Genomic DNA, 11,523 nt, shown 5'->3' on the forward strand with positions numbered 1-11,523 from the left:
CGCCAGTCAGCCAAGCGGCGGGGCGGGATCAAAGAGGCCTCCCGTTAATACCGTTGTCCAATCGGCGCCGAGCAAACTGCCAGCCACCAATCGCAAGAGGCCTAAGGAAAGCCATTCACCTATCACGAGTTGTGTCCCCGCAGGGCAAGCCTTGCTTCTTCACCCATCCCAAGTCGCGGAGGAGAGAGTAAGCACAGGTCTCTTTCGCCAATCCTCGTGGGCCACAGCTAGCTTGCCCGCCCCTTTCAGTCAACAATCTAGTTGGCTCCCTCCCGACCGTCCAGCCAGCCAATCAGGAGCGCGACAGCATCCCGCCTTTGCTCTCGTTCGCTGAGGAGGGCATCGGTCGGAATTTTGGGGAGCCGTCCGTTGCTGCGGGTATTAGGCGGCAAGAGGTGGTTTCAAGGGAGTGGCGGAAAACCACTGTTTGATCGAATTTGTCACCCTCATGGTCGCTTCGGTAAGTGCCACGGGGCTGCATTTTCTCAGAGGAGGAGGGGAAAGGAGTGGAACTGAGTTGGTCATCATCGCGGGATGCTGGATCAGCCTCGCTGGCGGGGCCTCGGGCCTGAAGGTCCCGGCATGCCGCGGGGTCGCGGGCCCGAGGGGAGCCGGTTCTGAGGCCGGAAGCAGTTCCTGCCCGGTGGTTTCTAGCTCGGTCGGCCCGACTTGAGGTTTCCTGGGCGCGTCCCGTGTTTACTCTGCAAATATTGACTAAGCCGTCTTCGTCCTGCTCCCAAGAACTGTCGGTCTAGCAGAGAAGACGAGGCTGCCCGTGATAATATCCTAAAGTAGAACTTGGTCCGTGCGCGAAGAAAGGTCCCGATGGGGTTCACAGGATGCGACATCACCAAGGAAGTGTGTTTAAACTGAACCTTGACGGATATTTGGCCACGGCATCTTTTCTTAAGGGGAAGACATCACAGGGAAAGGAAATAAATAGTTCGGTTTGATTGGGACCAAGAGTAGTCAGATCTTGACAGACAATAAGGAAGCGCTGAAGGTTTTTGGAACAGGGAGTGACCATCAAATCTCGTAGTATATAAGGAAGGAATCAAGTAAAAGGGTGGAGAGAGTGGTTTTTTTAAAAACATTATGAATGAGTAATTCACGAAGGAGAAATTTGAAAAGCTAACATGTCACCAACTTTACTAGTAATCAGAAAAATGCACTTAAAAATATTTTGGCCTGATCCCCAAGTATCACCCTTGCAACCTGTTGATAAAACAATGGTGCATGTACTGCTGACCCTGGTTAGGGAGAACAAAGGACCTCAGAAGAGCTTTGGTGGTGTTTCAGGGAGGAAGGGCAAGATCAGAATTTTCTGAGAAATGCAAGTTTGGTTTAAGGTGGCTCCTTTCAGTTTGAGGGTTCATTAGAATTCGGGTAGGAATCGTGCGATAACAGTCCAGGACTGGCAGAAACAGCTGAGGCAGGGGTTTCAGACAGTCTTAAGTTACAAATTGTTGATGCTTCCCATTGAAGAGTTGATCCATCTTTGGGGCTGTTCAAGCCATTAGAACCATGAAAATACACTGGCCTCAGAATAGTAAAGTCATACTAATATAAACAGTTGTTTGTTGGGGTGAGGGAGTTAGGTAGTTTAAGTCCTCAGTATCCAACCTGTGTGTGGTGCTAGATGGTTTTGGTTTTCAAAAAACAACATACTACAACAATTTTATGTCTACCAGATTGGCAAAAATTAGAATGTTGAGTGTTGGCAAAGATACAAGAAAATCTATATTGTAGGACCCCCTCCCTCCCATGCTCTGGAGAACATTTTGGTGGTATTTAGTGAAATTATGAGTAAATTCTATGGCTAGCAATTACTTGCTTGTAAATACCCTGTAAGTCCCTAATTAGACATCATAGGAGGGTGTTTATTGCAACATCATTTCTGTTAATAAGGTGCTGAAAATAAACTAGGTGTCACAAGGACAATAGACATGAATGTGGTATGCACCTGATAAAGTTGTTGGAATACTTCAGTCAGAACTAATAAACTAAATATAAGTATAACAACATGAAGTAATTGCAAACAAAAATGTAAACATATATAAAACTATTTTCCAAGAATATATATCTCCAACCTATTGAATTAAAATGAAAGATGAATTGAAAAAGCAAATGTTAAAAACATTAGAATAAGTTCCCTATGGGAGATGAAAGATGGAAGAATAAAATAAGGGAAGATTGCCTGACCTGTGGTTGCACAGTGGGATAAAGCGTCGACCTGGAACACTGAGGTTGCCGGTTCGAAACCTTGGGCTTGCCTGGTCAAGGCACATATGGGAGTTGATGCTTCCTGCTCCTCCTTCTCTCTCTCTCTCTCTCTCTCTCTCTCTCTCCCTCTCCCTCCCTCCCCCCCTCTCTAAAAAAATCAATAAATAAAATATTAAAAAATAAATAAATAAGGGAAGAGCTAGCGTGAACTAAAAATAGAGTGTAATGACATAGGAAGTATTATCAACTCAATTATGCACAGGTGAGGTCCTTAAAAAGGACAGAATGTGGTTAGTAAGGGTTGGATGATAAAGGCTCTTATAAACCATGTTGGAAGTTTGAACTTGAGCCTGAAGGCGTAGAGTAGTATTGAAGAAATAAAAATCCTGTAAACCCAGAGAATCTTTTTCATAAACATAGAAAAGAAAGTAGTTTTACTACTGAATAATCATATCCAGATTACAACACACTGTAGATAGAGTGATATTACAAAGACAAAGAAATTCTATCCTATTTATGCAGCAAGCAGTTACAGCCATTCTATTTTTAGCCATTATATACATATATTCTCAAGATAACAGCATCTTGTCTTCCCATAAAATAATTTGACTCTACCTTTTGCTTCAAATTCTTTCATAGAGTTCATTATAAATTCACCTGGTAATTGAGGTCACCATTTATTTTAGCTATGTAATTATCTGGAGGAATAATAAAACTCTTATTTCTACAAGCATATGATTATAGCTCAGAAAAAAGTGGTACCCAGTTTAAACTCCCATAGTGACAAGGAGATAGGAGAGCTATTTTGCTAGATGTTTACATTCTTAAGTAATGACTTCTAGGCCCTTAAGAAACATTGTTGGGGTTATAAAGCTGACAAGAGGCTTGCTTGCTCAGCTTCTAACTGGAATTCCTCCCCCCCCCCCCCCCAATGGCTAGATTAGAAGTACAGGGAATTAAAGACTTTAGCAAAGGAGTGGTTGAAGTGATAGAGCCTAGGTTGGATAGAGAAGAAAGTGAAGTGGGACAGAATGAGTGGAAGGAAGAGAGGATCAGAGGGCTGAAAGTCTTGATGATTAAGGTATAGTATGAGTTCATGTGAATGAGAATGGAAGAATAGTGTACTAAGTTGTGGTAAAAAAAAAAAAAAAAAAAAGGGAGGGGGGCAGTTGGAGAGAGAAGTTAAAAATATCAAAAGCCAGGTGGCTAAAAGAGTGAAGCCATTGAAACTCATGAAACCAAGTCTCAAATTTGAACATTGTTTAGGACAGTGGTTCTCAAGTGTCTGCCAGGACACACTGGTGTGCCCTAGAAGATTTCCAGGTGCACTTGATGGTATTCCAGAGAAGTATGTGCCTGTTGGGGACCAAAAAACCAACAGGGCTTTTGGAGTTGAGATTTTTGGAGGACTGAGGTGTGGGGAATTGGTTGTAAGCTGATAGTCTGCCCAATGGCCCACCTCACTTGCCTGATTAGGTTGCAAAAGGCTGTTAAGCTGTGGTGCTGGATTGTTTACACTACCCCCCATGTTCCCCAGAAAGACTGGAGGCAAGTTTCTTCTATCCTTTGTTTGGTGTAAAGTTATGATGATATGTATGGTGGGGGGCTTTTGCACTCAACACAATTAAGAGTAAAAAGAGAGGAATTCTTCAATGTATTGACAAAATGAGAGTTTGCCTTTCAAATATATGCCCAAACATTGAAGAAATTGCTAGGACACTTCAGGCTCATGTTTCTCATAAACACAAGAATGATAAAACTTAACACATTCACACCAGGACCTGCCGAATTTACTAAATCTTACTAAGAATGTATCTGTATATATAAAAATAACTTTTTGTCGTTTTTTCATTTTTTAACCCCTCTTTTTTATGAATTCTAAAAAGCATAACAAAAAATGTAACATAGAAATGTTTTTAATGTCAGAATAAATTTAATTTTGTATTTATTTCATTTAATTACCAGAAAAGCATGCTTGGACTTTATATTTTCTTTCTTTAATATTTGACTTATTATAACATATTTTTCAGAAATTTGTATATAGTACACCTACAATTATATTTGTAGGATTTTAAATGTGCCCCAACTTCAAAAAATTTGAGAACCACTGGTCTAGGATAATAACAAACTTTAGAAGACTGAGCCACGGGCAAGTGTCTTCAATAAATGAGAGGTGAGGGAAATGAGAGGGTAAGGGAGGTTATAGGCTGATGGAAAGCTTCAGAGAGGCAAGGATTTGCATCCTTTTGTGAATGAGTGAGGCTGGAATTGGCATTGAGTATCAAAGAACACAAACTTTTCTATCTGTAATGTGATTTGTTACTTTAGTCAGATGATTTTTTTATCTAAGTGATTTTTTGTTTATATTTGCAGGTTTTTCACAAGCAAAATAAGCCAAGATGTCTATTGATCCAATGACCTATGAGGCCCAGTTCTTTGGCTTCACCCCCCAAACGTGCATGCTCAGGATCTACATTGCATTTCAAGACTACCTGTTTGAAGTGATGCAGGCTGTTGAACAGGTTATTCTGAAGAAGCTGGATGGCATCCCAAACTGTGAGATTAGCCCAGTCCAGATTCGTAGATGCACAGAAAAGTTTCTTTGCTTCATGAAAGGACGTTTTGATAATCTTTTTGTCAAAATGGAACACCTGCTTTTACAGTGGGTTTTACGTATTCCCCCAAACATCTTGCTTCCAGAAGATAAATCTCAGGAGATGCATCCTTACAGTGAGGAAGAATTTCAGCTTCTCCAAAAAGAAATTGAACAGTTACAGGAGAAGTATAAGACTGAATTATGCACTAAGCAGGCCCTTCTTGCAGAATTAGAAGAGCAAAAAATTGTGCAGGCCAAACTCAGACAGACCTTGGTTTTATTCGATGAGCTTGAAAAGGTTGGCAGAGATCATGGGACTAGTGATTTTAGGGACAACTTGATTTTTCTGGTCCAGAACTCCAGAAGACTCCAGAATATTAGAGACAATGTGGAAAAGGAAAGCAAAAGACTGAAAATATCTTAATTTCTAGATAGTAAAAGGAGCTGGTCAAAAGTAGAATGAGTAAAGGATTTATGTTAATGACGAGGCTTATTTTAGTGAACTGTATATTTGTTGGATTTTTTTTGTTTACCCTTCCTTATATTCCACATTTTCCTCTTTTTTTGGTCCACTCTCCTGAAGTATCTATGTACTACTCTGAACTAATCTTTGAAGCATTTATTCCTTTCAGGTCTCTAACAGGTGGGAAGGGATTCTTGATCCAATAAAGACTCATTTAGAGGCATGATGAAGAAATAATACATTCCATGGCCAAAGATATTTTAAAAATTTTGCCTCAGTCATGAGTCCTTTGTAGCATTGATTTTTTTTTTTTTTTTTTTTTTTTTTTTTTTTTTTTTTTTTTTTTATTTATTCTTTAGATGGGACCAGATGACAAAAAGGTTGAGTGGATGGCTTCTTTATTAATCAGCCACTACACTGCCAACATAAAATGCTTACTCTTGCCCCATAATTTTTCTCACACAAAGTTGATAAATAGTTGGAAGAAGCAAGTAGCAGGCCCTGGCTGGGTAACTCATTTGGTTAGAGTGGTATCCCAATATGCCAAGGTTGCGGGTTTGATCCCTGGTCAGGGCACCTACATATAAGAATCAACCAGTGAATGCATAAATAAATGGAACAGCACATCAATCTCTCCCTCCTTTCCTTCCCTCCCTTCCTCCCTCTCTCCCCCCCCCCAAAATCAGTAAGTAAATAAAAAAGAAGCAAGTAGCAGAAAAAACAATGATGATCTTTAGTAAAGAAGAAAGATTTTTTTTTTAATTGTATTAATTTGAGAAAGGGAGAGAGACAGGAACAGTGATCTGCTCTTGTCTGTACCCTGACCAGGGATCGAAGTGGCAACCTCTGAGCTTCAAGACAATGCTCTAGTCAATTGAGCTATCCCGCCGGGGTGAAAGAAGTTTTGTTTCTGACATAAATCCTTTCCATGACCAAGGCCTTGATGATGTTAAACGACTTTCTGTGTTGAAGCCCAGCAGTGGAAGACAGTGGTCAATAAAGAAGCAGATCTTACTGGGATAGAAAAGGAAGCCTGGAACACACACAATAGCAAAGTTTATATTAACTGACTGTCACTGTTAGGTATTAATGACATTTTTTTTTGCATACTTCAGATTGTTTTGGCATTTTCTTTGTACCTAATATTTATTGTAATTAACTTATGTATTCATACTCATAAGCATCAAATATTTAGTGCCCTCAGTGGAAAATTCTAGCTGTGTCTTTTGCTTAAATTCAGTGACATCTGAGATTTCCTTTTGTAATTAACCCATGTAACATGTTAGGGAAGATTTGGCAATTGTTACTCAAGGTATTGCTTGCCCTCCATGTCTTCCTAAATAATAGGATTTGGAATTTCTCTTTTATGTAAAAGAGTAATTTAGAGTGTTAATGTTTGCAATTAAATATTCGCAGATTTAGGAAGTCTATTTACATGACCTGTGCTTATTTTCAAAGAGTTCTTTTTTTCAATCTTGTACATGAAATACATATGTTTTAAAAAGCTTTGGTTGGCCTGACCTGTGGTGGCGCAGTGGATGGGGCGTCGACCTGGAAATGCTGAGGTCTTCGGTTCGAAGCCCTGGGCTTGCCTGGTCAAGGCACATGTGGGAGTTGATGCTTCCAGCTCCTCCCCCCTTCTCTCTAGAATGAATGAATAAAAAATTTAAAAAAATAAATAAATAAAAATAAAAAGCTTTGGTTTTCAGTTTTTTGCTGTCTCTGATGTTGTGGTATGTTTCCTTCTTTGATACGACTATCCAAATGAAAATTTTTGTTTTTCTCTCTTTTAAAAAGATATTTGTAGCTTAATTAAAATGTAGTATAGTGGGTTGAAGGGTGATTCCTCTAAAAGGTTTGTCCATGTATGTCCTGATTCCTGGAACCTGTGACTGCCTTATTTGGAAAAATGATCTTTGCGGGTATAAGTAAAGATCTGGAGATGAGATCATTCTCAATCTAGGGAAGGGGTGTCTAAATCCAGAGATCAGTGTCTTTTATAAGAGAAAGGCAGAGAGACATTGTGACCACAGAGGCAGATAGGAGTGATGCAGCCAAAAGTCCAGGAATGCCAACAGCCACCATAAGCTGGAAGAGGCAAAGGACAGATTCTCTCCTAGAGGCTCTGGAGGTAGTATGTCCCTGCTGACACCATTATTTTGGATTTTTGGCCTCCAGAACAGAGAGAATACATTTCTGTTATTTTAAGTTACGAAATTGTTATGGTAGCCACGGAAGTCTAATGTACATAGCGAAATTAGAATATTAAGAAAGTCATAAAGTTGACCTGTGGTGGCGCAGTGGATAAAGCATCAACCTGGAATTCTGAGGTCACTGTTTCGAAACCCTGTGCTTTTTGGGTCAGGGTACATACAAGAAGCAATTACTACAGTTGATGGTTCTTGCTCCTCCCTCCCCCTTCTCTCTCTCTCCTCTCTAAAATCAATAAACATTTAAAAAAAAACACTCGAAAAATGCTTTTAAAAAATAATTTTTGGATATTAATACTGTTACCATTTGTCATAGTAGTGCCTGTATAGGAACAAATCAATTTACTTGGCCCCATTGTCCTCAAATAATTACCCCCTCAAACATGTGGAAATAAATCAGGATAATAAACTCTTGGTTACCTACTTCTTCATTACCTTGTCTCCCATTCAGCATCAGTCTCACCCAATTTCTTGGTTCCCTCTACATTAGATCCTATGATTATGAAATATCAAACCTTTAATTTCCCTAGATGCCTGCTCCCAAGCTTTTCCTTGTACTTATTATCTATTTATTCTCCCTTAAAACATCATGCCTGTTCCCCACTATACACCTTCAAATAGACTTTTCTCATCCTGCTGCTGACAGGGCCAATTCAGGAGACAGTTTAGCATGATTTTTTTTTTTTTTTTTTACAAAGAGAGGAATAGATAGGGACAGACAGGAACGGAGAGAGATGAGAAGCATCAATCATCAGTTTTTCGTTGCAACACAGTTGTTCATTGACTGCTTTCTCATATGTGCCTTGACCATGGGGCTACAGCTGACAGAGTAACCCCTTGCTCGAACCAGCAACCTTAGGCTCAAGCTGGTGAGCTTTTTTGCTCAAACCAGATGAACCCACGCTCAAGCTGGCAACCTTGGGGTTTTGAACCTGGGTCCTCCGCATCCCAATCCGACGCTCTATCCACTGCACCACCGCCTGGTCAGGCTAGCATGATATTAATAGAAAGTAAAGAGTGGTCATTACTATTAACTTTAGAAATAAAAAGAATTATAAGGAAATACTATGTAAGAGATTCTGCACTCAATTCTGATGGGGGTTTTCTAAGCAATTTTGGGGGACTACCTGTGTGTCCTACATTTCAAATTCAACTCAGTCTGACTACTCAGCATCAGATTCCACAGGTTAAAGTCTTGGCCCAGAAAGACTCCCCTTGAAATGCCAGTCACAATGCCAAGTTGTTACCTGTGCTACTGACTGACTGGCTATAAATCAGAGGTTCCAGTGACCCCTTTGGATATCATTAACTTGCTAGAGTCACAGAACTCAGGAAAACTGTTTACTCACTAGATTACCAGTTTATTACAAAGGATATATGATCCAGATGAAGAGATAAATGGGGAGGCCCCAGACAAAGGAGCTTTTATTCCCCTGGAGTTTGGCCATGGCATGGTGGATGGGTTCTGGTAATCCAACTGGGAAGCTTCCCAAATTCCCTCCTTCAGAGTTTTTCTGGAGGTTGCATTACATAAGGAATTTGCCATTGGTGATTAAAGTTGGACCTCTATCTCATACCACGTATAAAAATAAACTCAAGGCCTGACCTGTGGTGGCGCAGTGGATAAAGCGTCAACCTGGAAATGCTGAGGTCGCTGGTTCGAAACCCTGGGCTTGCCTGGTCAAGGCACATATGGAAGTTGATGCTTCCAGCTCCTCCCCCCTGTCTCTCTCTCCTCTCTCTCTCTCTGTCTCTCTCCCTCTCTCTCCTCTCTAAAATGAATACATTAAAAAAAAAACCTCAAAATGGGTAAAAGACCTAATTACGAGCTAAAACTATAAAACTGCAACAAGAAAACACAGGTATAAATCCTTATGATCTTGAATTAGGCAATAGTTTCTTGAGATGGCACCAAAAACAAGCAAAAAAGAGGAAAATATTTAAATGGGACGTCATCAAAATTAAAAGCTTGTACTTTGAAGACACCATCATGAAAATGAAAACACATTCCTGGCTGGTGGTGAAACAGTGGATAGAGCATTGACCTGGGATGCTAAAGACCCAGGTTCGAAACCCCGAGGTCACCAGCTTGAGCGTGGGGTCACTGGCTTGAGCATAAGGTCATTAACATGATCCCATGGTCACTAGCTTGATCCCAAGGTCGCTGGCTTGAACAAGGGGTCACTGGCTCGGCTGGAACCCCCAGATCAAGGCACATGAGAAGCAATCAATGAACAACAAAAGTGCCTCAACTATGAAATGTGCAGAATAGACAAATCTATAGAGAATAGGCAAATCTGTAGAGACAGGAAGTTGCTTGATTAGCGATTGCCTAGGGATCGGGATGGTATGGAAGGAGATAGGTAAGAGGTGCAGGGTTTGTTTTGGGGATGATGAAATAACCTAATATTGATTGTGGTGATGGCTGCACAACACTAAGTATACTAAAAGCCATTGAAGTGTACAATTCAAATTAATGGGTTTTATGGTACGTGAATGGTATGTCAATACTCTGGTAAAAATAACAACAGTACACACTCCAGAAGCAATGCCTGTGTTTATCAAGCTCCATCACTAGTTGTGATCTTGGCAAATCACTACACCCATGCCTGTTTCCTCATTTGGAGAATGAAGAGAATAGAAGAAACTACCTCACTGGGTTATAAGAATTCAGTGAATTCATGCTATATCAAACATGAAGCCTGCCACATGGTAAGTTCCATTATTAACAAAGTGAGCTTCATGAAGGCAAGGGTTGTATCTGTTTTGTATCTAGTCACTATCTCCAGTGTTTGATACCTAATAAACCATGAAACATTAAAAATAATAATAATAATTTATTATTTTCCCAATTATAGATTCCACTGTCCCAAATGGCTAAATTTCAACTGTGTTTCCAACTTGAACTGTCCCATGATATTCAGAAACCACTATTCACTGTTTCCATGTATCTACAGGTCCTAAACATCCAATCACAATAGGACAATTGTCCAAAATAATCATCTCTCCTTTCATCTTTTAAGATTTTTTTAAAAAGTTTATTTTATTAATTTTAGAGAGAGAGGAGAGGTGAGAGGGAGAGAGAGACAGGAACACTGATCTGTTCCTGTATGTGCTCTGACCAGGAATCGAACCGGCAACCTCTGTGCTTGGGGATGATGTTCTAACCAACTGAGCCATCCAGTCGGGGCCATCTTTTATGATTTTATGAAATTTACTGATGACTGTCTTTTTTGTTGTTGTTAGCACAGCATCCATAGTCTTGATAACTTCAGTTTTCCTTTTGGAAACTATTTCTTCCTGCATGCTATTTTCATAAGACTGTTTCTTCTGCTTGCTGGTCAAAGGTAGGCACATGGCCCTAGCCATGTCAATAAGACACTCTCTAGAATTTGATTCCTGAGCAATATGGCACAAGGACCACAAAATGGGCCCATTTGTTTTTATGATTAAACACTGAAAAGACTGTCCATTAATTCTTAGAGAGGCTTGCTGTTTTGGACAAAGCAACCTTTTATTGGAAGACCAGAAGTTGGGAAACAACTGAGAGCTCAATACAGGGAAACAGTAACTATGAAATTTGGTGGGCAGTAGAGAGGATATGTGACCAAATATCCTGGGATACTTTACTTTTTAGTGACCGAGAGAGAGACACAAACAGGCAGGAAGGGACAGATGAGAAACATCAGTTCTTCATTGTGGCACCTTAGCTGTTCATTGATTGCTTTCTCACATGTGCCTTGACTGGAGGGCCCCAGCCAAGCCAGTGACCCCTTGCTCAAGCCAGCGACCTTGGGTTTTAGCCAGTGACCTTGGGCTTCAAGCCAGAGACCTTTGGACTCAAACCAGCGATCCCACGCTCAAGCTGGTGAACATGCACTCAAGCAGGATGAGCTTGCGCTCAAGCTGGCGACCTTGGGGTTTTGAACCTTGGTCCTCTGTGTCCCAGGTCAACACTCTATCCACTGTGCCACTGCCTGGTCAGCCCCTGGGATACTTTATAAGAGGAAAATTGATGATGAGGTCACACA

At 40.5% G+C, this 11,523-nt stretch overlaps 1 protein-coding gene across 1 annotated transcript; it reads left to right on the forward strand.

Annotated features, from left to right (window-relative positions):
* Positions 1-182: 182 nt before the first annotated feature.
* MIS12 (MIS12 kinetochore complex component) lies at positions 183-6,993 on the forward strand. Its single transcript, XM_066363359.1, has 2 exons — positions 183-460; positions 4,597-6,993. The coding sequence occupies exon 2, from the start codon at positions 4,623-4,625 to the stop codon at positions 5,241-5,243; it is 621 nt and encodes a 206-aa protein (XP_066219456.1). The 5' UTR covers positions 183-460; positions 4,597-4,622; the 3' UTR covers positions 5,244-6,993.
* Positions 6,994-11,523: the final 4,530 nt, after the last annotated feature.

Source organism: Saccopteryx leptura, chromosome 2, assembly GCF_036850995.1.
Source record: "Saccopteryx leptura isolate mSacLep1 chromosome 2, mSacLep1_pri_phased_curated, whole genome shotgun sequence".
Classification (NCBI taxonomy): Eukaryota; Metazoa; Chordata; class Mammalia; order Chiroptera; family Emballonuridae; genus Saccopteryx; species Saccopteryx leptura.